The 26252-nt window shown below is 45.6% G+C and overlaps 1 protein-coding gene and 1 pseudogene across 1 annotated transcript in view; one reads left to right on the forward strand and one right to left on the reverse strand.

Moving 5' to 3' along the window:
- LOC117978079 (signal recognition particle subunit SRP68-like) overlaps nt 1-23362 on the forward strand; it is a 51977-nt gene extending 28615 nt beyond the window's left edge. The window contains exons 2-4 of the mRNA XM_034950981.3: nt 21159-21234; nt 21665-21720; nt 22206-23362. Of these exons, the coding sequence (XP_034806872.3) occupies nt 21159-21234; nt 21665-21720; nt 22206-22433 (360 nt within the window). The 3' untranslated portion in view covers nt 22434-23362. The remainder of the gene's footprint in view (nt 1-21158; nt 21235-21664; nt 21721-22205) is intronic.
- On the reverse strand, nt 1-24662 carry LOC129394387 (ribonuclease H1-like; annotated as a pseudogene).
- Nucleotides 24663-26252: the final 1590 nt, after the last annotated feature.

The following is a 26252-nucleotide window of genomic DNA, read 5'->3' on the forward strand; positions in this document are numbered from 1 at the left end:
CCTCCCAGCAGGATAGCCCGCGGTTTCCAATCTGCGAAAGGAGGACCGCCAAGCCAGAAATGCCAAGCCAAGCGATCACTGCCACGCCAAGCGACCACCGCCAAGCCAAGCAGCCACCACAAAGCCTGGCGGGTAAGGCCAAGCCAATCCGTTACACACCAGTGCGCCTGCGCACCTGTGACGTCACTGAACCTGTGCCTTCACTGCATCTGCAGCTCCAGCCTCCCAGAAAAAGACTCCTTGGCCTGCAGGTGGCGCTGCAGCTCCAGCCTCCCAGAAAAAGACTCCTTGGCCTGCAGGTGGCGCTGCAGCTCCAGCGCCAACCTGGGCTGGCTGGTCCTCCCTCGGAGGTTTCGGGGTGGCGGCGCCCAGCCTGCCTGTCATGAGTGCCGCTTCACAGCGCCGCCAGCGCACCTGCTCCTAGGCTTGCTCGGTTCAGGGGTACGGGCCAGTTCCGCCCCCGGCTTGGCCACTGCAGCAAAGTTGCCCTAGGGTCCGCGCTGCCAAGACGCAAGTGGAGTCCGATGGCTGGGTCAGAGCGGCCTGTCAGCCCGGCTGGAAGGGCCTGCCCGACGCCGCTGCCCGCCCAGCTCCTACTCGGCCTGCGCCTGGAGCCAGGGACCAGTTCTGGGCATTCTGCTGCCTTAGGATGGGGCTGAGCAGCCGCTCCCCGCCCTGTGCCGCAGCCACTGCGCACATCTGCCCAGGGTCCCTGCAGCTGGTGATCCGGGCGGGTCGGGGAATGCCTGGTGCCACCAGGATTGCTCGCCTCTAGTCCGTCTTGACTCTTCAGCCCGCAAGCACCAGTGAGATTGAAGAAAAGTGACAGCCAGGCACGGTGGCTCACACCTGTAATCCCAGCACTTTGGGAGGTTGAGTCGGGCAGATCACTTGAGGTCAGGAGTTTGAGGCCAGCCTGGCCAACATGGTGAAACCCTGTCTCTACTAAAAATACAAAAATTAGTTGGGCGTGGTGGCGCTCGCCTGTAGTCCCAGGTACTCCAGAGGCTGAGACAGGAGAATTGCTTGAACCCAGGAGGTGGGCGTTGCAGTGAGCTGATATCGTGCCACCAAACTCCAGCCTGGGCGACAGAGCAAGACTCCGTCTCAAAAAAAGAAAGAAAAGAGGGAAGGAGAGAACGAAGGAAAGAGAAGGAAAGAAGAAAGGAAGGAAGGAAGGGTGACAAAGGAGAATCTAGAGAGCACTCAAATGCTAATTCTTCAGGACAATTAAGACAGATCGCATTATGAAAAACAGATTTTGTCACTGAAGCCACAGGGCTTCAGCCTAGATCCTGCGCTGCTCACCCACAGAAAGCCAACCACTGAGATGAGTATTGCAAAGGAAGAAGGCTTTAATCAGATGCTGCAGCCAAGGAGATGGGAGCTCAGTCTCAAATCCGTCTGACCAACTAAAATTAGGGATTTTTAGTATAGCAAAGAAGAAATGTAACTATGTATAAGAAAACATGAACTAGGAAGGGGTAAGGAAGCAATCATTTACAAAATATCTGTGGCCGGGCGCAGTGGCTCCCACCTGTAATCCCAGCACTTTGGGAGGCAAAGGCAGGTAGATCATGAGGTCAAGAGATCAAGACCATCCTGGCTAACATGGTGACCCCTTGTTCTCTACTAAAAATACAAAAATTAGTTGGGCGTGGTGGCACGTGCCTGTAGTCCCAGCTACTCGGGAGGCTGAGACAAAAGAATCGCTTGAACCCGGGAGGCAGCGGTTGCAGTGAGTCAAGATCGTGCCACTGTACTCCAGCCTGGCGACAGGGCTAGACTCCATCTCAAAAAAAAAACAAACAAAAAAAAAAAACCAGAAAAAGAAAAAAAGTATCTTTACCCTGCCTCCTCAATCTTGGCATAATTCCTCCTGCGAGTGGTTTCTGGGGTCTCAGTTGGCATTTAGTCACACGTATGACCTTGCACATATCGTGTGCACATCTGCACAGCTCAGCAGTGTCCTGGGTAGGCCTTGAAGGGTGATCTTCACTTAAGCCTGTGGCCTGAGCAAGAAAGCTGCACACGGGCAGCGGAGGAACAAGCAGGAGCCCGGTCCTCTGTGGAAAATTCCAGCACCACCGGCAAGAGCAGCTGCAGTGGAGACTGTGACCTGACAAGGATATATGCATGAAGATGCTGGTCTGAAAACAGACTCAGTTTAAGGGTGGCACTTTGAAAAAATATTGATAAATGTCAGTGAGAAAAAATTAGAAACAAAACATTTATTAGAAATATTAGTCATTTATCATACACTTTCCTATGAATAGTTAAATACATCTAACTAGCATGTCATATCTAAAAGTGCTGGGTACAATCTAGTGTGCTCTTTATAGACACGAGGCCACAGATGTATCAACTACACTCAACTAATGTAGTTAAAGTTAGTGTGCTAAAAAAAATTAGTGTGCTACTCAGGATGTTACAGATTTAGCAAAACTCTAACCTGGATCAGAGGAGTGAAATGCCCCGTGAATTGAGGCAACTGTAGATATTCAAAATGCTTCTAAAAAGGCTGTGGGGTTATGTCCTTTACTGCATGTCATTGTTAGGACATCTCAAAATGGCACTCGAGCTTTGGAAGAATGAGAACTATTGCTGGATTTGACAGTGAGTCTGCATCTAGAGGCCCGAGTCCTCCATGTCCACAAGCCGCCCCTCAGTGGGGAAGAGGAGGGGGAGACTAAGGGAGTCTCCGTAATGTTTCTGGGCAGCAGGGTAGAGAACATGACAGAGATTCGTCACCGCTGGATGGCTTGTCCCCTGGGTATGTGTGTTTTTGTTTAATACCTACTGGCATCTACTTGGGTTGGTCTCTACAAAAGCTGTAAAAAAAGAATGAAAAAGGAAAACAAAAGACTAATATTGTTTTTGAAATGAAAAGGGCTAGGACAAGACAAATTCCTGAGAATGTTATCCCTGCGGGGGGCGGGGGGGGGGAGGGGGATGGGCTACCATCAGACAAGGAAAATTCAACCCATGTTCAGTGCAGAGAACAGCGACTTCTCACCTTGAAAAACTCCCCCACTCTACTGAGGCTTGCATTTTGCAGCTGTCTTTCATGTAAAAATTATAAATAAAAAAGATCTTCAGAACAACCAAAGAATTTTAAATGACTACATACTGACTGAGGGAAGATGGAAAGAAACGTGGCTGTTGTGGCCTCCGAAAGCCTCAGGACAGAAACTGGGAATGGCACACTCTGCTGAGTATAGAAAATGTAAGATGCTGACTTTTAGACTCCAAAACATGATGGACCCTTAAGAGCCCTCTCCCTCTCTCTCTCTCTCTCTCTCCCTCTCTCCCTCTTCCCACGGTCTCCCTCTCCCTCTCTTTCCACGGTCTCCCTCTGATGCCGAGCCGAAGCTGGATGGTACTGCTGCCATCTTGGCTCACTGCAACCTCCCTGCCTGATTCTCCTGCCTCAGCCTGCCGAGTGCCTGCGATTGCAGGCGCGTGCCGCCACGCCTGACTGGTTTTCGTATTTTTTTGGTGGAGACGGGGTTTCACTGTGTTGGCTGGTCTCCAGCTCCTAACCGCGAGTGATCCGCCAGCCTCGGGCTCCCGAGGTTCCGGGATTGCAGACGGAGTCTCGTTCACTCAGTGATCAATGGTGCGCAGGCTGGAGTGCAGTGGCGTGATCTCGGCTCGCTACAACCTCCACCTCCCAGCAGCCTGCCTTGGCCTCCCAAAGTGCCGAGATTGCAGCCTCTGCCTGGCCACCACCCCGTCTGGGAAGTGAGGAGCGTCTCTGCCTGACCGCCCATCATCTGGGATGTGAGGAGCCCCTCTGCCTGGCTGCCCAGTCTGGAAAGTGAGGAGCGTCTCTGCCCGGCCGCCATCCCATCTAGGAAGTGAGGAGCGCCTCTTCCTGGCCGCCATCACATCTGGGAAGTGAGGAGCGTCTCTGCCCGGCCGCTCATCGTCTGAGATGTGGGGAGCACCTCTGCCCTGCCGCCCCGTCCGGGATGTGAGGAGCGTCTCCGCCCAGCCGCCCCGTCTGAGAAGTGAGGAGACCCTCTGCCTGGCAACCGCCCCGTCCGAGAAGTGAGGAGGCCCTCCGCCCAGCAGCCACCCCGTCTGGGAAGTGAGGAGAGTCTCCGCCCGGCAGCCACCTCCTCCGGGAAGGGAGGTGGGGGGTTCAGCCCCAGGCCCGGCCAGCCGCCCTGTCCAGGAGGGAGGTGGGGGGTTCAGCCCCCCGACTGGCCAGCCGCCCCATCCGGGAGGGAGGTGGGGGGGTCAGCCCCCTGCCCGGCCAGCCGCCCCGTCCGGGAGGTGAGGGGCGCCTCTGCCCGGCCGCCCCTACTGGGAAGTGAGGAGCCTCTCTGCCCGGCCACCACCCCGTCTGCGAGGTGTACCCAACAGCTCATTGAGAACCGGCCATGATGACAATGGCGGTTTTGTGGAATAGAAAGGGGGGCAAGGCGGGGAAAAGACTGAGAAATCGGATGGTTGCCGTGTCTGTGTAGAAAGAGGTAGACATGGGAGACTTTTCATTTTGTTCTGTACTAAGAAAAATTCTTCTGCCTTGGGATCCTGTTGATCTGTGACCTTACCCCCAACCCTGTGCTCTCTGAAACGTGCTGTATCCACTCAGGGTTGAATGGATTAAGGGTGGTGCAAGATGTGCTTTGTTAAACAGATGCTTGAAGGCAGCACGCTCCTTAAGAGTGCTCCTTAAGAGTCATCACCACTCCCTAATCTCAAGCACCCAGGGACACAAACACTGCGGAAGGCCGCGGGGTCCTCTGCCTAGGAAAACCAGAGACCTTTGTTCACTTGTTTATCTGCTGACCTTCCCTCCACTATTGTCCTGTGACCCTGCCAAATCCCCCTCTGCGAGAAACACCCAAGAATGATCAATTAAAAAAAAAAAAAAAAAAAAAAGAAAATGTAAGATGCTGACCTTGTTTTCCCAGTTTACCAACTTTCCACCTTCACCTGGTGCTCTGAGTTCTGTTAAAAACAGACCTAAAAACCCTACCTCTTGGCCTAGCTGGGGTGAGGACTGCCTCCCCCAGGTCCTGCACCTCCACACGCCAGCGGATGGCTTGGGGGAGCCTACTAGCTGCTGTGCTAGAAGGCCTATTCCTGCATCCCTGAGGCCATCAGTCACAGTTCCAGGACCCCAGCAGAACCTTCCCTTCCCCGAAACACCGCCTGTATTTCTTTTCTTTGTGTGTGTGTGTGTGTATGTGACAGAGGCAGAGGTTGCAGTGAGCCAAGATTATACCACTCCAGCCTGGGCGACGGAGTGAGACGCTCTCTCAAAAAAAAAAAAAAAATTTTTTTTTGTGGAGTCAGAGGTCTTGCCATGTTGCCCAGGCTGGTCCCGAACTCCTGGGCTCAAGCAATCCTCCATCTCAGCCTCCCAAAGTGCTGGGATTACAGGCAGAAGCCACCATGCCTGACCACCATGTGTACTTCTAGGGACAGGACATAGCATTCCTCTTCTATATGCACACCCACTGGCAAAAAAAAATGGTAGTCGGGGAAACTCCTTGAGTTATAAAAATAAATTGCATATGGCATTTAATATTTATTTCCTTCTTTTTAACCTAAAGAGCAGGATACAGACAAAAATGGAGAGTTTGACCACAGTCATTGGCAACTTGGGCTCCCATTGGAGAGGGGCTGGTATGGCCCCAGCATGGAGGGAGGGAAGTTGCAACACCATTGCCCAGAGCTGCTTCTAGATGGTTTGCACATAATTACTAAAAACAGAGCCAATCACAGGCCAGGTGTGGTGGCTCACCCCTGAGGGAGCTGAAATCGCGCCACTGGCACTCCAGCCTGGGCAGCAGAGCAAAACTCTGTCTCAAAAAACAAAAAGCCGGGCTCGGTGGCTCATGCCCATAATCCCAGCACATTGGGAGGCCGAGGCAGGTGGATTAGCTGAGGTCAGGAGTTCGAGACCAGCAGGAGCAACATGATGAAACCTTCTCTCTCTACTAAAAACACAAAAAAAATAGCCAGATGTGGTGGGCGCCTGTAATTCCAGCTACTTGGGGGGCTGAGGCAGCAGAATCGCTTAAACAAAGGAGGCGGACCGGTTGCAGTGAGCTGAGACGGCACCATTCCACTCCCGCCTGGGCAATAAGAATGAAACTCCGTCTCAAAATAAGTAAAAATAAAAACAAAAAACAGAACCAATCACAGAAAACACTCCCACTCCCCCCATAAAATCAGGAACAAGGCAAGGATTCCCTTTTTCATTTATCCTATTTAAAACTGTACTGGACTGTAATCCCAGCACTTTGGGAGGCCGAGGCAGGTGGATCACCTGAGGTCAGGAGTTCAAGACCGGCCTGGCAAACATGTTGAAACTCCGTCTCTGCTAAAAATACAAAAAAAATTAGCCAGGTGTGGTAGCAGGTACCTGTAATCCCAGTTACTCAGGAGGCTGAGGCAGGAGAATCACTTGAACCCAGGAGGTGGAGGTTGCAGTGAGCCGAGACCACGCCATTGCACTCGAGTCTGGGTGACAGAGCAAGACTCTATCTCAAAAACAAAACCAAAAACAACAACAAAAAAAGTGTTGGAAGTTCTAGCTAGTGCAAAAAGGCATGGGAAAGAAATAAATGACATAAAACAAATGTAATCCCAGCACTTTGAGAGGCCAAGGCAGGTGGATTGTTTGAGGTCAAGAGTTCAAGACCAGCCTGGGTAACATGACAAAACCCCATCGCTACCAAAAACACAAAAACCAGCCAGGTGTGGTGGCATATGCCTGCAATCCCAGATACTTGGGAGGCTGAGGCACGAGAATCACTTGAACCCAGAAGGCAGAGGTTGCAATGAGATCATGCCATAGCCTGGGGTGACAGAGTAAGACCTGTCTCAAAAACCAAACCAAACCAAACCAAAAAAATGTATTACTTGTATGATAAGGAAAAGAATCAAATGCATGTACATGGGTGGGTTTGTTTTGTTTTGTTGTGACAGGGTCTCGCTCTGTTGGCCAGGCTAGAGTGCAGTGGTACAATCTTGGCTCACTGCAACCTCGGCCTCCCCAGCTCAAGTCATCCTCCCATCTCAGCGTCCTGAGTAACTAGACTACAGGCATGCACCACTACACCTGGCTAATTTTTTATTTTTTCTAGAAACAGAGTCTCACCATGTTATCCAGGCTGGTCTCAAACTTCTCGGCTAAAGTAGTCAGCTCATTTGGGCCTCCTAAATTGCTGGGTTACAGATGTGAACCACTGAGCCAGTCTCAAATTTTTTTTTTTTTTTTTTTTTGAGATGGAGTCTTGGAGTCTCATATCGTTGCTCAGGCTGGAGTGCAGTGGCGTGATCTCAGCTCACTGCAACTTCAGCCTCCCAGGTCAAGTGATTCTCCTGCCTCAGCCTCCCGAGTAGCTGGGACCACAGGCGCACACCACCATGCCTGGCCAATTTTTGTACTCTTTAATAGAGATGGGGTTTCACCATACTGGCCAGGCTGGTCTTAAACTCCTGACCCCGTGATCCACCCACCTCAGCCTCCCAAAGTGCTGGGACTACAGGCATGAGCCACCGCGCCCAGCCTCAAATATGTTTTAATATACATTATATTAACTTCATGGAAATTGTTATGTCATTAAACCACTTACGTAAACCATTAATCTTTAGTAAACTTAGCTTATTTGGTCATAATAGCCATGGGACATGAACATTTAAGATACTCGCCCACTGAATGTCCATCCCCTGGGTCAGCCTCTCCAGTGCCACGAAGTCCTCTTTGTTGATCACCTGTTTCCCTGCACTTGTCTTCCATCCATTTTTCTTCCAACCTTGAACCCAGTTAGTTATACCATTTATCGTAAACATACTGTCTGTATACAGAACCAGTTTATTGATGTTCTGAGTCTTTGCTTGTTCAATGGCCTTGCAGGCTGCATGAATTTCCGCTCTTTGGTTTGTCTGCCACCCAGGAAGTCTAATGCCTACATTTAGCCCGGCCCCCAGTAAACGCGGATTCCTGCTCGTAGCCTTCTACACCCATTACTGGAGCAGCAGCCATCAGCGTAGAGGACGACGAAGTCTCCCATGTAGGAAAACGTGTCTCTGCTAACTGGAGGTGCCGGCTTCACACTCGGCTTCACGCTTGGCTTCATGTGCTTGCAGATGGCTCTGCGCTTTCATCTCCATCTCCATCCAGTGGCTCACGGAGTCGCTTGCTGGCGTTCGTCTCCGATTCTTGTCCATGTTGATTTTCCTGCCCTTCTGAAACTTCCGGGCTTGCAGATTTCCTGACAAAGTCCCAGGCCTCATCCTCTGTGGCAAACTTCTTAAATCTGGCAGCAGGAAACCGGTCCACCTGTGCTTTGCACTCATTCCCGGTCAGAAAGACCGCGGACTTGCCGCCCCTCCTCACGGCATAGAACATCCCGAACCTGCGAGAGCGGCGGCAGGGCACGGCGGCCAAGGCGACTCTGCGGCCAGGAACAGAAGCCGGCTCATCGCTCACTCCCGGCACCAGGAAGCATTTCGACTCCCAAGAACCGCTAATTTTACAAAGAGAGTTGTCCTAAACTGTGACAAGTTTTCCAGTACTTAATTCTTTTTACAATTCATTCGTTTTTTAAATGACAAAATTGTATATATGTTGTGTAAAACCTGTTTAGAAATACATAGATGGTGGAATGATGACATTGCGCTCAGGAACATATGCATACTTACTTTTTGTGGTGAGAACCCTTCTTGATTTTCAAGAATACAATACATGAACTGCAGTCACCATGTTGTGCAATGTATCTCTTAAACTTATTCCTCCTGTCTGACTACACTTTTGAATGATTTCACCGTCTCCCCAAACCCCTGCCTCCCACCCCTGGTAACCTCCATTCTACTCTCTGCTTCTGTGAGTAGAAGCAGGAGGCTGGAGAATTGCTTGAACTCAGGAGGCAGAGGTTGCAGTGAGCTGAGATCGAGCCACTGCACTCCAGCCTGTGTGACAGAGCAAGACTCTCTCAAAAAACAAAAACAAAAAAAAAACGAGAATCCAGAGGTCAGACATTCCTTTTAGTAAAGGACTCCAATATGGTTTCTCACCTACTCACTCCAACAAAATTGCTCTTCTCAAAGCACAAACGATAGTCATATTGTTAAATTATGAATTAAAGCATAATTCCTCAGCCTTTGTCTTAATTTATGTATCAGCAGCATTTGACACAGGTGATCTGTCCTTTTTGCAAAACTTTCTTTGATAGAATTCCAGAACACTTAACCCACTTTCCCCCCGACATTTTTTATAATTACCCCTAGTCCTTTTTTGCTGTTTTTTTCTCACCTTTACTACTTTCTGAATGTTAGAGAAGCACTAGGCTCAGGACCTGGACTTATCTTTTATTTACTTTCTTACTAATTTTTGTGTCATTAATTTCCTGATATTTCATATTATACCTCAACACTAGACTACACCCAGCACCGTCTGACTTCTTCACTTGGGTGTCAGCCAAGAATTTCAAAATGAAGTTCCACATGGAGCCTCCAATACTCCCCAGACTTGCTCTTCCCCTATCTGTTTAATGGCAACTCCCATTTTATAGTTTCTCAGCTCAATATTCTTGATATCCCTTTTAGTTCTCTCTGTATCTGTCTGGTTCTCATTCTCTATCTCTCCATCACACACACACACACACTTTCAGATCTGTTGTGTATGGAAAACCTGCCAGCTTTGCCTTTAAAGTGCAGTAATTCCAAATGGTGTTTTCAAATTCACCTTCCCACCCTCACCACTTGGTAACTACACTACTTCCCTCACACGGTCAGGGCTCTACTGCAGAGATTTCTTGGGGGAAATAATGAGAACTATTATAATTCTTATTTCAGGCACCCTCAAAATTATAGGCTAGCCATATTCTATATGAATTTAAGCTTTTATCATTGCCCTTTTTTTCATTCCAGTCTCTACACAGCAACCACAGTATGCAATTTTTTAGAATTCCAAGCCGTATCATAACTTTTTTTTTTTTTTGAGACGGAGTTTGGTTCTTGTTACCCAGGCTGGAGTGCAGTGGCGCAATCTGGGCTCACCGCAACCTCCGCATCCCAGGTTCAAGCAATTCTCCTGCCTCAGCCTCCCGAGTGGCTGGATTATAGGCATGCGCCACCACACCCGGCTAATTTTTTGTATTTTTAGTAGAGACGGGGTTTCTCCATGTTGGCCAGACTGGTCTCGAACTCCCAACTTCAGGTGATCCACCTGCTTCAGCCTCCCAAAAGTGCTGGGATTACAGGCGTGAGCCACAGTGCCCGGCCAAAGCTCCTGTTTTAAAGTACCTGCGCTATTCTTTTCTCCCTCATTAGAATTTAAGCTTAACAAACCTGGGTAACTTTATATACTTTTCCACTGATCTGTCTCCATGAGCTGGAGATCACTTAGTGTAAGGTAAATGATCAATAAATGTTTTCAAATAACAGAATCAATTATTAATAGTTTTCTTTCTTTGAGTATACATTTAGACTTTCAAAAATCAAGAAAATAGATGGGTCAAGAGATTTCCATTTGTTTTGATTTTGTTATCCTTTGATTAGATTAGCTGTGTTAGTATAGATTTCAGTGTGGGAAGCTGTAAGCATTTCCTAAATTTTAAAATGAAAGGCATGGGATTTGAATATCCATTCCTTTTATTTAAGGAATAAAGATAAGCCTAGCTTTTAAAATATATTTTATATATGTAAACTATCTAAATTTATTTTTCTTTTTATCCCTGAATACTTTTTCAAGTTATTCATCTCATTTTAAAAAATCTACCTCGATAACATTTTAAAATACATATGCAACTTCATTAAGAATATCTTTGTTCCACTGAATAGCTTGTCAAATAATACATTAGCAGTACAATTTCCTCATAATTCTTAGACTTGTTTGATTAAATTTATAGATTTCCTACTCTCAACTAATAAATTCATTCAAGTATAATACATCCTACTTGATCTTTGTGGGGTTTTCATACCATATAGTTATTATAAAAATTGATTTTTGATATTTGAATCAACTTCATAATTGTATTGGTTAGATTGGTGGGTAGAATCCTTTTTTGTTTTGGTTCTGTTGTTTGTTCATTACAGAGTGGCTTTGCTACTGTAAAGCTTGAAACATTTTCTTTTTTGTTTTATTTCCTTCCTTTTTTCTTCCTTCTTTCTCTCTCTGTCTCTCCCTCCCCCCACTCCCTCCCTCCCTTTCTTCCTTCCTTCCCTCGTTCCTTCCTTCCTTTTTCTTTCTCTCACTCTCTTTCTCTCTTTCTTTCTTTCTCTCTCTCTCTCTCTCTTCAGGTTTTGCTCTGTTGCCCAGGCTGGAGTGCAGTGGTGTTAACAAGACTCACTTAAATTTTTTTTAACAGAAATTTATCTATCTTACATTAACCAAATTTCAGTGTAACCGATATTTCTTTTAAGTGAAAAATTAAATCTTTACCATCTGTTAGCCTCAATACTTTACCTTCTGCAGCCTCAGTTTTTCTGTCTCCAGCAATCCTCCCATCTCAGCCTCTTACAAGTAAGTGGGACTACAGGTAGTGCCACCATGCCTGGCCAATTTTTGTAATTTTTTGTAGAGATGGGGTTCACCATGTTGCCCAGGCTGGTCTCGAATGCCTGGACTTAAGTGATCCTCCCACCTCGGCCTCCCAAAGCGCTGGGATTATAGGCATGAGCCACCATGCCCAGCCAAAAGGTTGGAACATTTTCTAAATTGGAAAACAAAGCGCATGGCATTTAAATACTTATTCCTTAAAATTTGGAAGACATGTTAACACCATATAAACCCAGAGCCTGTATTTTTAGATTAGTAATATGTAGATATTTTCAATTTCTTCTAAAGTTTAAAAAAATAAACATTTTGTATTCAGAGAATTCTTTATAACAGAAGGTAAACATTTTTCACTTTAAAGAAATGTGATTACTTTGAAAAGAAATTTGGTTAATGTAAGTTAGATTAATTTTTGTTTAAAAAATAATTTAAGAAAAATAATGCTCAAAGAGCAGTGGTCATGGCATTTATTCCAGAGAGAGGAAGTTTAGCCTGATCTGCCTGTAACAACAAAAGTACATGGATCAAGATAATTCTATAGGGACATGGATTAAAAGATACTTTTTTATTTTAAAAACCATGATAACTTTTTGTTACGTGTATTAAATGTGAGAGAACAAACAGCATAAAAAATGAACTTTTGGGGGGATATAAACAAGTACTGAGAATAGTGTGAAGAATAAAATTCTCATCCTGGCTTGGTGTGGGCAGAACCTCACAGCCTGAGAACAAGTCCAGTGTGTGGTGGTGTTAAGGCCCCTCTGTGTAAAAGCTGTCCTCATTTACCGAGAATTGAGGTCTCAGGGAAAAAAAAAAATTACTAACCTCAACACGAAATGATTGGTTCATCATTTGATATACCCTGTGCCTTTATAACGTATACAATTGTGTTGTCATTCTATAAGGTTTATCATCTGTTACATTTAAAACCAGAATAATTTCAAATTTGAAGTGAAATAAGTCCCTTAGAGAAACATTTCAAAATACACCCCCTACCTATCCATATCTATATCATCTATGTTTGTGTTAGGCCATTTTTATATTGCAAAAAGCAAAAACATCCTTCTAAGCCTTCTAAATTTTATAGGATAACACAAACATTGATGCAATGGTGATAGACAAAGATGGATGTTAATATTATTTGGAAACATTTTCATTTATAGTATTGTGAGCAAACCATCAAGGGGTTGGTGGTCTTAGGCATTATTTCCCACTAGGGTCTATACCTTTGCATGTGAAAAGCAGGTACTAGAGGAAGAGTGAAGAAAGAGCATTCATTGTTCCCAGAGAATTGGACTAGAGAAATATGAAGTCGCCTAGAGAATGATTGTGCACGCGGCGCTTTTCCCTGGGAAAGCCATCTCATCATTTCTGTTGTATATTTTACTACAATGGTAAATTATTGGTTTGAGTTTAGATGTGTTCATTAAATATGGGTTAATGTTATGGTACCGTAATGTTAGGACGATACACAGAACCTGTGGGAATGTATCAGTCACTCACATAACCAAGGAGAAAGAGAAGACAACGGTGGGTATCTTGCATTGTGATGTGATATTGAATTGACAGATTAAGACAGCCAATGTGAGCTACCCACATGCAGCAACTGAAATTTCCAAAATAGATAATTACGATGTGCTAAGATTAATTCATATGAAACACACATATTTGACGTGAACATTTTAATTTTGCATATCTGGCGCGTATGGGCTTTTTGTTTTGTTTTGTTTTGTTTTTGTTTTTGTTTTGAGACGCAGTCTTGCTCTGTTACCCAGGCTGGAGTGCAGTGGTGCAATCTCGGCTCACTGCAACCTCCGCCTCCCGGGGTCAAGCAATTCTCCTGCCTCAGCCTCCCGAGTAGCTGGGGTTACAGGAGCCTGTCACCACGCCAGGCTAATTTTTGTATTTTTAGTCGAGACGGGGTTTCACCATGTTAGCCAGGCTGGTCTCCAACTCCTGATCTCAGGTGGTCCGCCCACCTCGGCCTCCCAAAGTGCTGGGAGAGTATTTGTTTAAGCCGGCCTTGGGGCGCAGAGCGCTGCCTCTGAGCTGGGGTTGCCCGTTCCTAGGGAACGCGGCTCGCCCTCTTTGCAGGGGAGCCGCCAGCCCTCACGGTGCGGGAAAGAAGGCTGCTTATCTCCAGTGTGATCTGAAAAATTAGGGATGGGCCTGCGCGGTGGCTCACGTCTGTAATCCCAGCACTTTGGGAGGCCGGGGCCGGCAGATCACGAGGTCAGGAGTTAGTGACCAGTCTGGCCAACATGGTGAAACCCCGTCTCCACTAAAAATACAAAAATTAGCTGGGCATGGTGGTGCATGCCTGTAATCCCACCTACTCGGGAGGCTGAGACACGAGAATCGCTTGAACCCAGGAGACGGAGGTTGCAGTGAACCGAGATCATGCCTCTGCACTCCAGCTTGGGCAACAAAGCAAGACCTTGTCTCAAAAAAACAAAAATTACGGATGCCTGTTTTACTTGTTTTCCAGACTTGTCTCTGGCTTGATCAGGGCATATAACTATGTATTTTTTGTATCTGTGTAACAAAAAATATGTTGGTTTTTAAAAATAAAAACATAAAAGGAGCCTCCAGCCCGCGGTGGCTGGAGCCGGAGGGTGCGCTTGAACAGGCCAGGGAGCCACGAGGCGGCGCAGGACCTGAGCCCAGAGAAACGACCTGGAAAGGAAGCTTCTCACAGAATGCGGCGCGGACAGCGGCTGCCGAGCAGGGGATCTGGAAAGCACTGGCCCCTGAGCCCCAGCGCAGCGCAGGGTGTCGCAGGGGTTAGCCCGGGTGGCGGGAAGAGCCCAGGGAGCAAGGCCGCCATGCGCAGGCGCGCTGCGCTCCCCCGCGCTGTGACATCATTGATGACCCCGCGCAGAGGCCTCCTCAATGCAGGCGCCTCCCTCTCAGCGCTAGAGCCCAGGCCACTGCCAGGCCCTCCTGCTGCTGCTCGCGGTCGCTCGCCAGGAAAATTTTATGTGGCATGTCCCCTAAAAGCGCTCGCATTTCAGGGTAAAATGTTTTAATTATGTTGCAGCCCTTTAAAACAATCGCTGATCATTATTGATTTCCTCAGGTATTTATTGTCACAATATTAATCATGATGACCTCGCTCGGTATTAATATGCATGTCCCAACTAGTTCTTGCAGTGATTAATTGCACAATTATTTTAAGGGTTACCAGTTTTCCTCATGCCTCCTACGTGGCAGGAGTTTGGGTTGCATTTTTGCAGATACAGGGTGCAGCAGGTACACTTGTCCTCTACCTTCGGGGTCAAAATCAGTCCTGTGTTTAAATCTCACAGGCTACTTGAGCTCCTTGCTCTCCGTTTTCATTCATAGTCTCAATATGCTAACTTTATTAATCTTTTAAAGATTACTCATCCAATACAGGTGACTGTACATTAAATATGGATGGAAGTTGGCCTGTGAGGAAATACATTATTTTTTAAAAGGCAACCAACAAGTACTAGTTCTTAACTAAAAAGTGGGGGCAAGCTGAGAAACTAAAGCAGAAAAGGAAATTTTACCAGTCCGAAATAGATCCATTCTCGGAATTCACAGAATTTTCATAACATCTGACTCTCAGAGGGCATGAAGTGCATAATCTTCCCTAGATTACAAAAAACATATAGATGACGGGTTTGCCTATGAAACTTCAGTACTACAAGAAACATAAAATATTTAAATATATGAGATTTAAATATATTTAAAATTATTAAAGTAATATAAACATTTTTTGGTGACTGTTATGTTTTTCTGGTTATTTTGTTTTCTACTAGTATTTTTTTCTGTAAAAATTGTAAAACTATATCAGCAATTTCTAATGCCAAAAAAGTAAAAACTAGTGTGCATAAATGCACGCCATATCTCTTCCTTATGCTTTTATCTTTTGTCTCCCGATGACCCTAACCCAAACAATTACATACATGAGGAGGACAGTTTCTCCATGTTTAAGTATTATTCTTCAACTCTTGGTTATTTAATTACCAAAGTACACTTTACCATATATTCCAATTCATCAAGGATGACAGCCCCTGCATTCAAATTTTTGATTTGTGTTTGCTTTACATCATATTAGTTGAAATTTTAACCTACTATCATATAGGTTAGGGAATGTCAGATAAACTTTAGTCAACAGATAACCACCATTATTTCAGTAGATCATTTCAACCTAATATATAGCAACGGCATAGAAATATTGCCTTTTTGTTAATATTTCCACATTTGATTTATTTTTAATAAACTTTCAAAAATATTCTTAAAATGTGCAGTATTCAGAATAAATATGTTTTAAATTAAATAAATTTTAAAGATATCAGAGACAATGTACTAGGAAAAGCATGAGGCTAGAGAGAGAGAACAATACACTGTAACGATGATGACAGAATAATATAAAATGAGACCCCTTTCTACTCTAATCATATGAAAATAGCACAGATGGCCGGGCGCGGTGGCTCACGCCTGTAATCCCAGCACTTTGGGAGGCCGAGGCGGGTGGATCACGAGGTCAGGAGGTCGAGACCATCCTGGCTAGTGCGGTGAAACCCTGTCTCTACTAAAAATACAAAAAAAAAATTAGCCGGGCGTGGTAGCGGGCGCCTGTAGTCCCAGCTACTCGGGAGGTTGAGGCAGGAGAATGGCATGAACCCGGGAGGCGGAGCTTGCAGTGAGCCAAGATAGCGCCACTGCAGTCCAGCCTGGGCGAAAGAGCAAGACTCCATCTCAAAAAAAAAAAAAAAAGAAAAAGAAAAAGAAAATAGCACAGATATATAACACCAACCACATCAAAACATAGTCTCCCTGGTTTGCAAACTGTTCACTGAAATAAAATTTCTTTTCTCCAAATTCCTTTTCAGAGACCTATTGTTCACATTAGCAACTCTAGTTAAAGCAGTAGAACAATCCAAAAGATATTTTAAAAAATCACTTTCAAGTAAAGAGCAAATGGACAGATAAAAAATAATGGTAAATGAGCAGTATAATATAAAAATAGACTAGAAAAAAGTTGTCAATTATTAGGACTATGAGAAAGAGTAATAGGTGATGTAATAGAAAAGTAAATGATATAAATCTGAAGATATACCTAAAATGGAAAAAATACACAAATTACTTCATAATGAGCACAGAGAAATAGATGGAAAACAGGAAATTATATTAAAGTAAATAAATGATAAAAAAAGATCCAGGCCAGGCATGGTGGCTCACTCCTATAATCCCAGCATTTTGGGAGGCTGAGGCAGGTGGATCACTTGAGCTCGGGGTTGGAGACAAACCTAGGCAACAAGGCTGGACCCTATCTCTACCAAAAAATTAGCCAAGCATGGTGGCACCTGTGGTTCCAGCTACTCAGGAGGCTAAGGTGGGAGGATCATTTGAACCCAGAAGTTTGAGGCTGCAGTGAGTTGTGATCTCACCACTGCATGGCAGCCTGGGTGGCAGAGCAAGACCCTGTCTAAAAATAAAAATAAAGGAATAAAAAGATCCAATAAATGTCTGATGAATTTATCAATAATAAAACACTACTAACAGAAACATCAAAGGAGAAATTATGGTAGGAAGGAAATTCATCTCAGGAAAGATCTGGAATGCAAAACGAAGTAATTAGTTAATACTAGTAAATGTATTAATATATCTAAGAGAATATTGGCTCTTAAAACAATTCAATACAAATTGGACCTAAAATTTTAAACAAAAGTAGTAAGGCAGATTCAAAGAAATATTTGGTTTTACCACGTATTGGGGAAAAGATATTTATTAACGTTAGGTTTTGTTAAAGTATTTATGCACGCCAAAAATTTACAAACATTCTAAAAATGTAGAAAGGAAATATGTAAGTATAAAAAATGACAGAAATAGAATTCAAAAAATAAGCAAATAAAATATTTAATTGAAATAAAGAACAGAATTGGGGAAAAGCAATTTAATAGAAATCATAGTAAATAAAACTAAAGAAAAGTCACAAAATAGCAACATAACATTTCAGTAACCATAATAATTGTAAACAGGCTATACAAACCAATTACTAAAAACAAAATTCTGAAATTACTTGAAAAATTAATATCCAGCTACAATTATTATGACACAAAAAGTGAATTACATACATTCTTTCACTTCAGAATAAACTGGAATAATAGTAAACAGATTTACTTCACACCTTATAATCTAGAAAACTAGAAAATTACATTAAAACAGTTTTCATAAACATTGCAAAATAGGACTGTGCAGGACTGTGATCTATGACATAAAGGAAATAAGAAAGCTAAGTGTGAAAATATTACCAGTTTACTCCCTGGAAACTGTTTCCAGGCCGTGAAGCAGAGAATGGCAACCCGCAACATGGCCCACCAGTCTGGTAGCATTTGGAAGCCAGCAATGAGAATTCGGGAAAACACAAAATGTTAAATTAGGGGGAAAGTACTGGAGAAAAAGAATCTGCAAAAGAAAAAATATTTTAATAACAATGAGTACCACATAAAGTTAAGAGTTATAAAACCATTATTTCATTAACCTGATTTCAACAAATGTCTTTATACTGATAATTTTTCTAGTGTTATTTATAAAACTAATAAACCATTTGTTTCCATACAATCAATAGTTCCACTTTTTTTTTTTTTTTTTTTTTTTTTTGGAGACGGAGTCTCTTTCTGTCACCCAGGCTGGAGAGCACTGGCACGAACTCAGCTCACTAACCTCTGCCTCCCGGGTTCAAGGGATTCTCCTGCCTCATCCTCCCAAGTAGCTGGGATTACAGGCGCATGCCACCATGCCCGGCTAATTTTTGTATTTCAGTAGAGACGAGGTTTCACCACATTAGCCAGGCTGGTCTTGAACTCCTGACCTCAGGTGAGCCGCCTGCCTCGACCTCCCAAAGTGCTGGGATTATAGGCATGAGCCACTGCGACCGGCCTAGTTCCACTTTTAGTTTTGTCTGGGAAAATATATATTATACACATTTGGTTTTTCTAAATTTTGTATAAAGTTATGGGGCACAATTGTAATTTTGTTACATGGATATTTTGCTGCATGGGGTGAAGCCCGGGCTTTTTGAATATCCATCACTGGAATAACATGCATTGTACCCATTAGTAATTTTGCATCTTGCACCCCCAACCCTTCCAAGTCTCCATGTTTTCACACTCTACGTCCATGTGTACACATTATTTAGCTCCCACTTATGAGAATGTGGGGTGTTTGTCTTTCTGTGTCTGAGTTGTTTCATTTAAGGTAACGGCCTCCAGTTCCATCCAAGTTGCTGCAATAAACATGATTTCATTTGAAAATACACATATATGTATACGTAGAATTTTTAAAATTATCTTTAAAATTTTTGCTTCTTTCTGGTTATTTCCTGAAGGTCATCCATATATCTCCTGCAGCTGAATCTCTCGATATGCCTCTGCGGCCCTCTGTACCCTAATCTAAATTTTTATTTTTATTTATTTATTTATTGAGACGGAGTCTCGCTCTGTGTCGCCTAGGCTGGAGTGCAGTGGCACAGTCTCTGCTCACTGCAACCTCCGGCTCCTGGGCTCAAGCAATTCTCGTGCCTCGGCTTCCCAAGTACCTGTGACTACAGGTGTGCGCTACCACAACATGGGGTCTCACCCATGTTGGCCAGACTGGTCTTGAACTCCTGACCTCAAGGGATCCACCCGACTCAGCTTCCCAAAGTGCTGGGATTACAGGCGTGAGCCACTGGCCCAACCCCACTCTAAATTTTAAAAATTCTTGTTGAATAAGTAGAAGTAATATGTATCATCTTGTACTTTTTTAAAACTTCTTGAATAAAATGTAATAGTTGACATTTCATTGACAAATTTATCAGTCCAATTCTGCTTTACAATGCCATCCCTTGGGAACCACAGCTTATTCTCTAAAGAGAGTTGAAGATACGCATTTGGTTATAATTATTTAACATGAAAAATGTATCCATTCCAAGCCTAACCTGAGAGATACAGATAATATACATTCCTATAATTGAGCTTGAAAGTGCTTTTATTCTTAGGATAAATTTTAAAAACTAGAATCTGTGGAGAACCAAGATCACATGTAAAACCGCTAAATATATACATTTTTGTAAAGTATGTAAAAACAGCATTGAAAAGAATAAAAATCAGGCAATTTGTGAGTGGAAGGAGAGATGGCAAAAGTCTTTATTAACAAAATAATCATAGTTATGGAAGTTTTATTACATGCTGGCCACATTCTCAGTATGTTAAGTGTATTGGCTTATTTAAAACTCACAAGAATCTCATGAGATATTAATATTTCCCCCATTTTAAAGATGAGGCTCAGGGAGATTACAACTTGCCCAAGCTCATACAATGAGTGACCCTTGGAGCCCAGCAATGAACCGAGTCAGTGACATTACAGACGTCGTGATAAAAATGTGACTCTTGGCCAGGCGCAGTGGCTCACGCCTGTAATCCCAGCACTTTGGGAGGCCGAGGAGGGCAGATCACGAGGTCAGGACATGGAGACCATCCTGGCTAACACGGTGAAACCCCGTCTCTACTAAAATACAAAAAATTAGCCGGGCGTGGTGGCAGGCACCTGTAGTCCCAGCTACTCGGGAGGCTGGGGCAGGAGAATGGCGTGAACCCGGGAGGCGGAGCTTGCAGTGAGCCAAGATTGTGCCACTGCACTCCAGCCTGGGTGACAGAGCAAGGCTCTATCTCAAAAAAAAAAGAAAAAAAAGAAAAGCAAGCAAAGGTTCCTCTTGTTGATGGAGTCACACCAGCGTAGGAGCTGCTGGATCCTGTGCAAGCTCAGAGGGGTAGAGAAGAAGCTCTCTGCCTTCAGAGAGCTTGTAGTTTTGTTGTAGCCACAGACTGGCATGCAGGAGCCCACCTACGGATGCAGAAGAAGTAAAAGAGACCCCAAGCAAAGGCAGAGCTAGGAAAGAGCAGAGGGATGTGGGCGGGTGGGGGTGACAGGCGTGGCAGCATCACCACCGTGGAATATCATCTTGGGAGGCGGTGCAAATCAGTGTGGACCTGATTTCATGTGCTGAATTGTTTTGTGGAGGAAGTGTCAGAGAATGGAGGCATGACGGATTCTGTGGCATCCAGACCTTCTCGGGTCATTCCCCGTATGCCAAGCAAGAGACCGAGGCCAGGAAAATTCATCACCCTCGATGAAGCAGTGAGATGTAATGACCAAGGGGCTTATGCCCTTGAGCCAGATGGCCCAGCCCTTTACCCCAGCCCGCTGCCGCTTGGGGGCATGGCCCGCACATTGCTTAACCTCTCCATGCTGCCATTTTCTCATCTGTAAAATGGGAGTGCAAACTGCTTCAGGATTATTGAGAAAGTTAAGCTAGTGATTATGTAACCTGCTTAGAACAATGCCTGGCACACTGTTTTGTGTATGATAAATTTATTAATATTATCAACATCATCTTTATTTCCAGGCATTATTACTTAAGCCGTGGCGTAGCTTTTCCCATTTGAAATAGGCTAGTGTTTTGTTTTGTTTTGTTTTGTTTTGTTTTGTTCTAATACGGAGAACCATTTAGAAAGTCTAAAGTCCAGTGAAAATACCAGTGGGTTCGCTTAACTCAGGTTAGCTTGGTATGCTTCTCTGACCTGGCCCTGGCTCGGGAGTACACGTTTTCTGAATCTTACAGGACCTGCCTGACATGCAAGAGCTCATCACTCAAGTGTGGTCAGAGAAGTGCTCCCTGCAGGCCGCAGCCATCCTCGGTGAGCCCCCTGCCTGGCCTTTGTATCCCCAGACTTCCCTTCCTGCCACTCCCCTTCTCTCTCACACCCCACACTGCTGTTTTAAGGTTGAAAGGGTTGTCTCGGTTCATCTGTAAGATGTTCCTGGCCTTTACTTGTGCCAGCTGGGCATCAGATCGTGTAGAAGCATTTCGAGATGTGCTGTTACATTGGCCCTTCTCCCTGTTACTGTCCTCATGCAACTGTGCTGGCTTCACTGGGCCGACGGCGTTGGATCTGGGATTGATCTGTTTTATCTCCACCACTTTTCAGCAGGAGACAGGACTGGCTTCCCCACAGGCTGGCTCCTTTTGCTTTTGGGATGTAGGGGCCACCTGTGTGATAGGCCTCATTTGTGACTAGTGTGCTATTGTAAATCCTTGTTCTTACTGATTCCCTGTGAAACTTTCAGATGCAAATGATGCTCACCAAACAGAGACCTCCTCCTCCCAAGTCAAGGACAATAAGGTAAGTCTGGGCCACGGTTTTCGAGGAATATGAAGCAGGATTAGCAACAAAGTAGGAATGCATGCTCATTGTAGAGCAGTGAACCCTAAATTTCTAAAGAAACCCCCCACCTCCCTCCCTTCTCTTACCCAACCTCAAAGCTTCCTGCACAAAGCTTCCTAGATGTCAGATCATCCCTGGGAAGAGGGTTGAGGAACCTGTTGCTGTGCAGAGTAGCACCCGTGGGTAAGAGCTCTAACTCATAACATGGCCAATAGACCTGCACCCCAGTCTTACCCTGGCCCTCTCTTAGCCTCTCTGGGTTTCAGTGACTCTGACTACAAGGCAGGGATGTGGTAGCCCCTCCTCATAGGAGGCTGTCGGGATTGAGTGATTGAGGGAGATGGCCCCTGTAAAGCTCTGAACCAAGCAGTCGGCACTCAGGAATGTTCACCAAGGGTGTTCTGTGACCGATGCTACATACGTCTCTTTGATTTGACTTCCAGCCTCTGGTTGAACGGTTTGAGACATTCTGCCTGGACCCTTCCCTTGTCACCAAGCAAGCCAACCTCGTGCACTTCCCACCAGGCTTCCAGCCCATCCCCTGCAAGCCTTTGTTCTTTGACTTGGCCCTCAACCATGTGGCTTTCCCACCCCTTGAGGACAAGTTGGAACAGAAGACCAAGAGTGGCCTCACTGGATACATCAAGGGCATCTTTGGATTCAGGAGCTAACCAGGCTCTTCCTCGGGGGCAGGGGAGATTCTGACTGACAATCTGTATTGTGAGAAAATCCCAGCAAGTTCCATGATATTAAATCCAGGTCTGCATTGGCCTGGGGCAAGAGTTTAACATCTTCAGCCCTGCATTCCTACAGCCTGTGTCTGTACACATTCTTAAGCAGTGAGTTAGGAGAGCAGCCTGTTGTCTTCTGGTAAATGTGTGCGGGGTAATCCTGTCTCCTGTACCTCCTGGGAGAGGGGCCGCTGCTCTCTGGTGCCCTGTGAGCTGTGATTGATTGCCTTTGGTCAGTAATGTGTTCAGGAGTCCACACCAGGCACAGATGGGGCCTTGAAACGCTTTGTCATGCTTCAAGTCATGTCATGTCATGTCATGATTTGAAATGAACTCATCCTTGCTGTGAGCATCCAGGATCCCTTGAAAAGTTTATTTATGACTATGAAACTGGCAACGTCACCCCAGAATTATGGTCAGCCTTATTCCCCTTCACCTCCCAGTGAACGCTAAGAAGTTTCAGACAAGCAGAGAGCTCTATTTTTAGAAGAAATATGTTACACTCAGAAATGATGAAACCAAATCTTATATTAAAAGGCAAAGATGACAGAGAATGTGCCCATTTCTTATGTGCCCTCCCTCATGTCCAGTCCCTGTTCTCTCCTTGGGAGCCTGGTTGTGTGAAGCCGGTGAGGTCAAGTGTAACCTGACTTACTGGCAACTAGGTGAGACTGATGCCGAATACACATGTTAGAGGCACTATTTTTCAGGACTTCCCAATGTGTAATTTTTAGATGCTATTACATTTTAATCCCCTTCGTTACCCCCCGTTTTTTCTTAGACTTCCCTTTTCACTTCTATTATAACATCAATAAAAGAAGTCACAGAAACAATGTAAGAAAGCAAGGAATAAAAGTGATTTAAACATGTACCTGACACTTATGACTCCCTTTGGAAATCAAAACTCACCTGTCACATAGAAAAGAAAATTTGCCACGAGAAATGTTGGCTTAGATGTTTTCAGTTTTTGAGCAAACCCGGTGGCTTGAAGAAAAGGCCAACTGGTTAAAAATCCAAAAGCATTGTTTCAGGATGGCATTGTAACCCCCGAGGGTTCTTGCCCGCTGCCCAGATGGAGCTGATTCATCGAAACAGAGGAATTGCAATAGAGAGAAAGTTTAATTCACACAGAGCCGGCTAAACAGGAGACTGGAGTTTATTACTCAAATTGGTCTCCCTGAAAATTCAGAGACTGGGAATTTTAAGGATAATTTGGTGGGTAGGGGGTCAGGAAGTGGGGAGTGCTGATTGGTCAGGTTGGAGATGAAGTCATAGGGAGTTGGAGATGAAGTCATAGGGAGTTGAAGCTGGCCTCTTGTGCTGAGTCGGTTTCCTGGGTGGGGGCCACAAGACCAGATGAGCCAGTTTGGATGGATGGTGCCAGCCGATCCATAAAGTGCAGGGTCTGAAAAATATCTTGAGCACCATTCTTAGGTTTTACAACAGCGGTGTCATCCCTAGGAGCAACTGGGAAGGTTCAGAATCTTGGGCCTCTGGCTGCATGACTCCTAAACCATAATTTCGATTCTTGCGGCTAATTTGTTAGTCCTACAAAGGCAGTCTGGTCCCCAGGCAAGAAGGCGGTTTATTTCCAGAAAGTGCTGTTACCATCTTTGTTTCAAAGTTAAACAGTAAACTGTAAGCTTCTCCCAAAGTGAGTTCGGCTTATTCCCAGGAATGAACAAGGACAGCGTGGAGGTTAGAAGCAAGATGGAGTGGGTTAGGCTAGACCTTTTTCACTCTAATAATCTCACCGTTAGAATTTTTGTAAAGGTGGTTTTAGAATGCCACTGTGGGCTTGGCTGTGCCTTTCATTTTCCCAGTAAGTTGCAGGGAGGGAAGCCTAAGAGCTAGAAAAGATGGTGAGACACGAATCAGACTTCTTGTTAGAATGGTGTGGTGGCTTAGAACCTTGAGATGCTCGCAGAGGGGCCCTGATCCCCTGGGGTTTGTTTTGGGTTGGAGAGCCTCAGGAAGCTGGGGTTTTTTTTTTTAATTGAAAGTTTCATCATCTATGCCATACAAATTTAGAACTATCCTCACCCCTCCTTCTGGAAATATAGCACAGATAGGCTGGACACACTGGCTCATGCCTGTAATCTCAGCACTTTGGGAGGCCGAGGCAGGCAGATCACTTGAGGCCAGAAGTTCGAGACCAGCCTGGGCAACGTGGCAAGACCTTGTCTCTACCAAAAAAAACTTTTTTAAAAGAAAAATATATATAGCACAGATGACTGGTCTCAGGTTGAGGTCCTGGGTTTTGATCAGGTCAGTGTCCCTGCAGGCTGAGGAACCACGGTTTGGGAGTTAGGGGGTCTTCATCCATGTCCTCATCCTCCTCCCAGGGCCATGGGCCAAGATTCTGCACCTCCCTTGTCTCGCCTCTGTGCTGACAGCCACGCTGTCCTCCAGCTCCAAGAATCCAATTGCAGGCCCTGCTGTGCTGCAGTCTCAGGCCTGCCTCAGGCCGTTGCCTGCAGCATCGTGAGGGGGACGGGCATGGGGAACCGCTCATCCTCCTGGAAGATGTCCCTTTGTCCTTCCCACAGCCCTCCCAGCCCCTCCCACTCTAGAGTGCTGGCCTCAGTGGGGACCCAGGACCTCTAAACTACAGATGGAGGCGAATCCCAACTGCACCTTTTCCTTCTCAGGTTGCCTAATGCTTTGTCTCGCAGCCACACTACAAATTCCATTCCTCCCGGTGCTCCTGCCAGGCGCTCTGAGCAGCATTGGCTGTTAACGGCCAGTGATGCTGTTTAGTATTAAAAGCAGGTGTTTACATAAGAAGACAGATCTGGCAGGGCCAAAGTCTCTGGCGAGCTCTCACATCCCTTCACGTGGGACTCCTGGACATTAAGCAGGCTGTGTTGTGGGGGACAGAGCACCAGAAGCAGGACCCCCTCCTGTCCTCCTGGGAAGTGGCTCTGCCTCAGATGGGAGCAGGTTTCAAGTCAGGACCTCACTGCCCCTGGGCCCTGCAGGCTGTTCGCTGGGGGTTTTCACAGAAAGACACTTCGGAGGCCACACAGTCCTGCCTTCCCAAGGAGCAGGACCTGCAGATGAGGCCCCGGGGGCCGCGAATGGGTCGTTCCAAGTGGGTGTTCCCGTGCTGTGCTGGCTCTAGTCCCTCCTCCAGAATGGACTCTGGTGTTGTCAGCAAGCTCTGAGCCTGGAGGAGGCTTCTGTCTCCAACATCAAGAGAGGACGAAGAGAGCTCCATTCAGTCCCTTATACTTTTATTTGTTTATTTATTTATTTAGAGACAGAGTCTCACTCTGTCACCCAGGCTGGAGTGCAGTGGCATGATCTCAGCTCACTGCAGCCTCTGCCTCCCAGGTTCAAGCGATTCTCCTGCCTCAATCTCCCAAGTAGCTGGGACTACAGGTGCGTGCCATCATGCCCAGCTAATATTTGTATTTTTAGTAGTGGCGGAGTTTCACCGTGTTGGGCAGGGTGGTCTCAAACTCCTGGCCTCAAGTGATCCACCTGCCTCGACCTCCCAAAGTGCTGGGATTACAGGCGTGAGTCACCACGCCTGGCCCAGTCTCATACTTTTAAAGCCTGCCCGAGGTCTGTTGGTCTGTTGTGGCTGTGATCGTGGTTTCTTTCCTTTTTTTTTTTTTTTTTCAGCGGAGTCTCGCTCTGTCACCCAGGTTGGAGTGCAGTGACACAATCTCGGCTCACTCCACCTTCCAGGTTCAAGCAATTCTCCTGCCTCAGCCTCCTGAGTAGCTGGGATTACAGGTGGCCACCACCACG

This window comes from Pan paniscus, chromosome 19, assembly GCF_029289425.2.
Source record: "Pan paniscus chromosome 19, NHGRI_mPanPan1-v2.0_pri, whole genome shotgun sequence".
Taxonomy (NCBI): domain Eukaryota; kingdom Metazoa; phylum Chordata; class Mammalia; order Primates; family Hominidae; genus Pan; species Pan paniscus.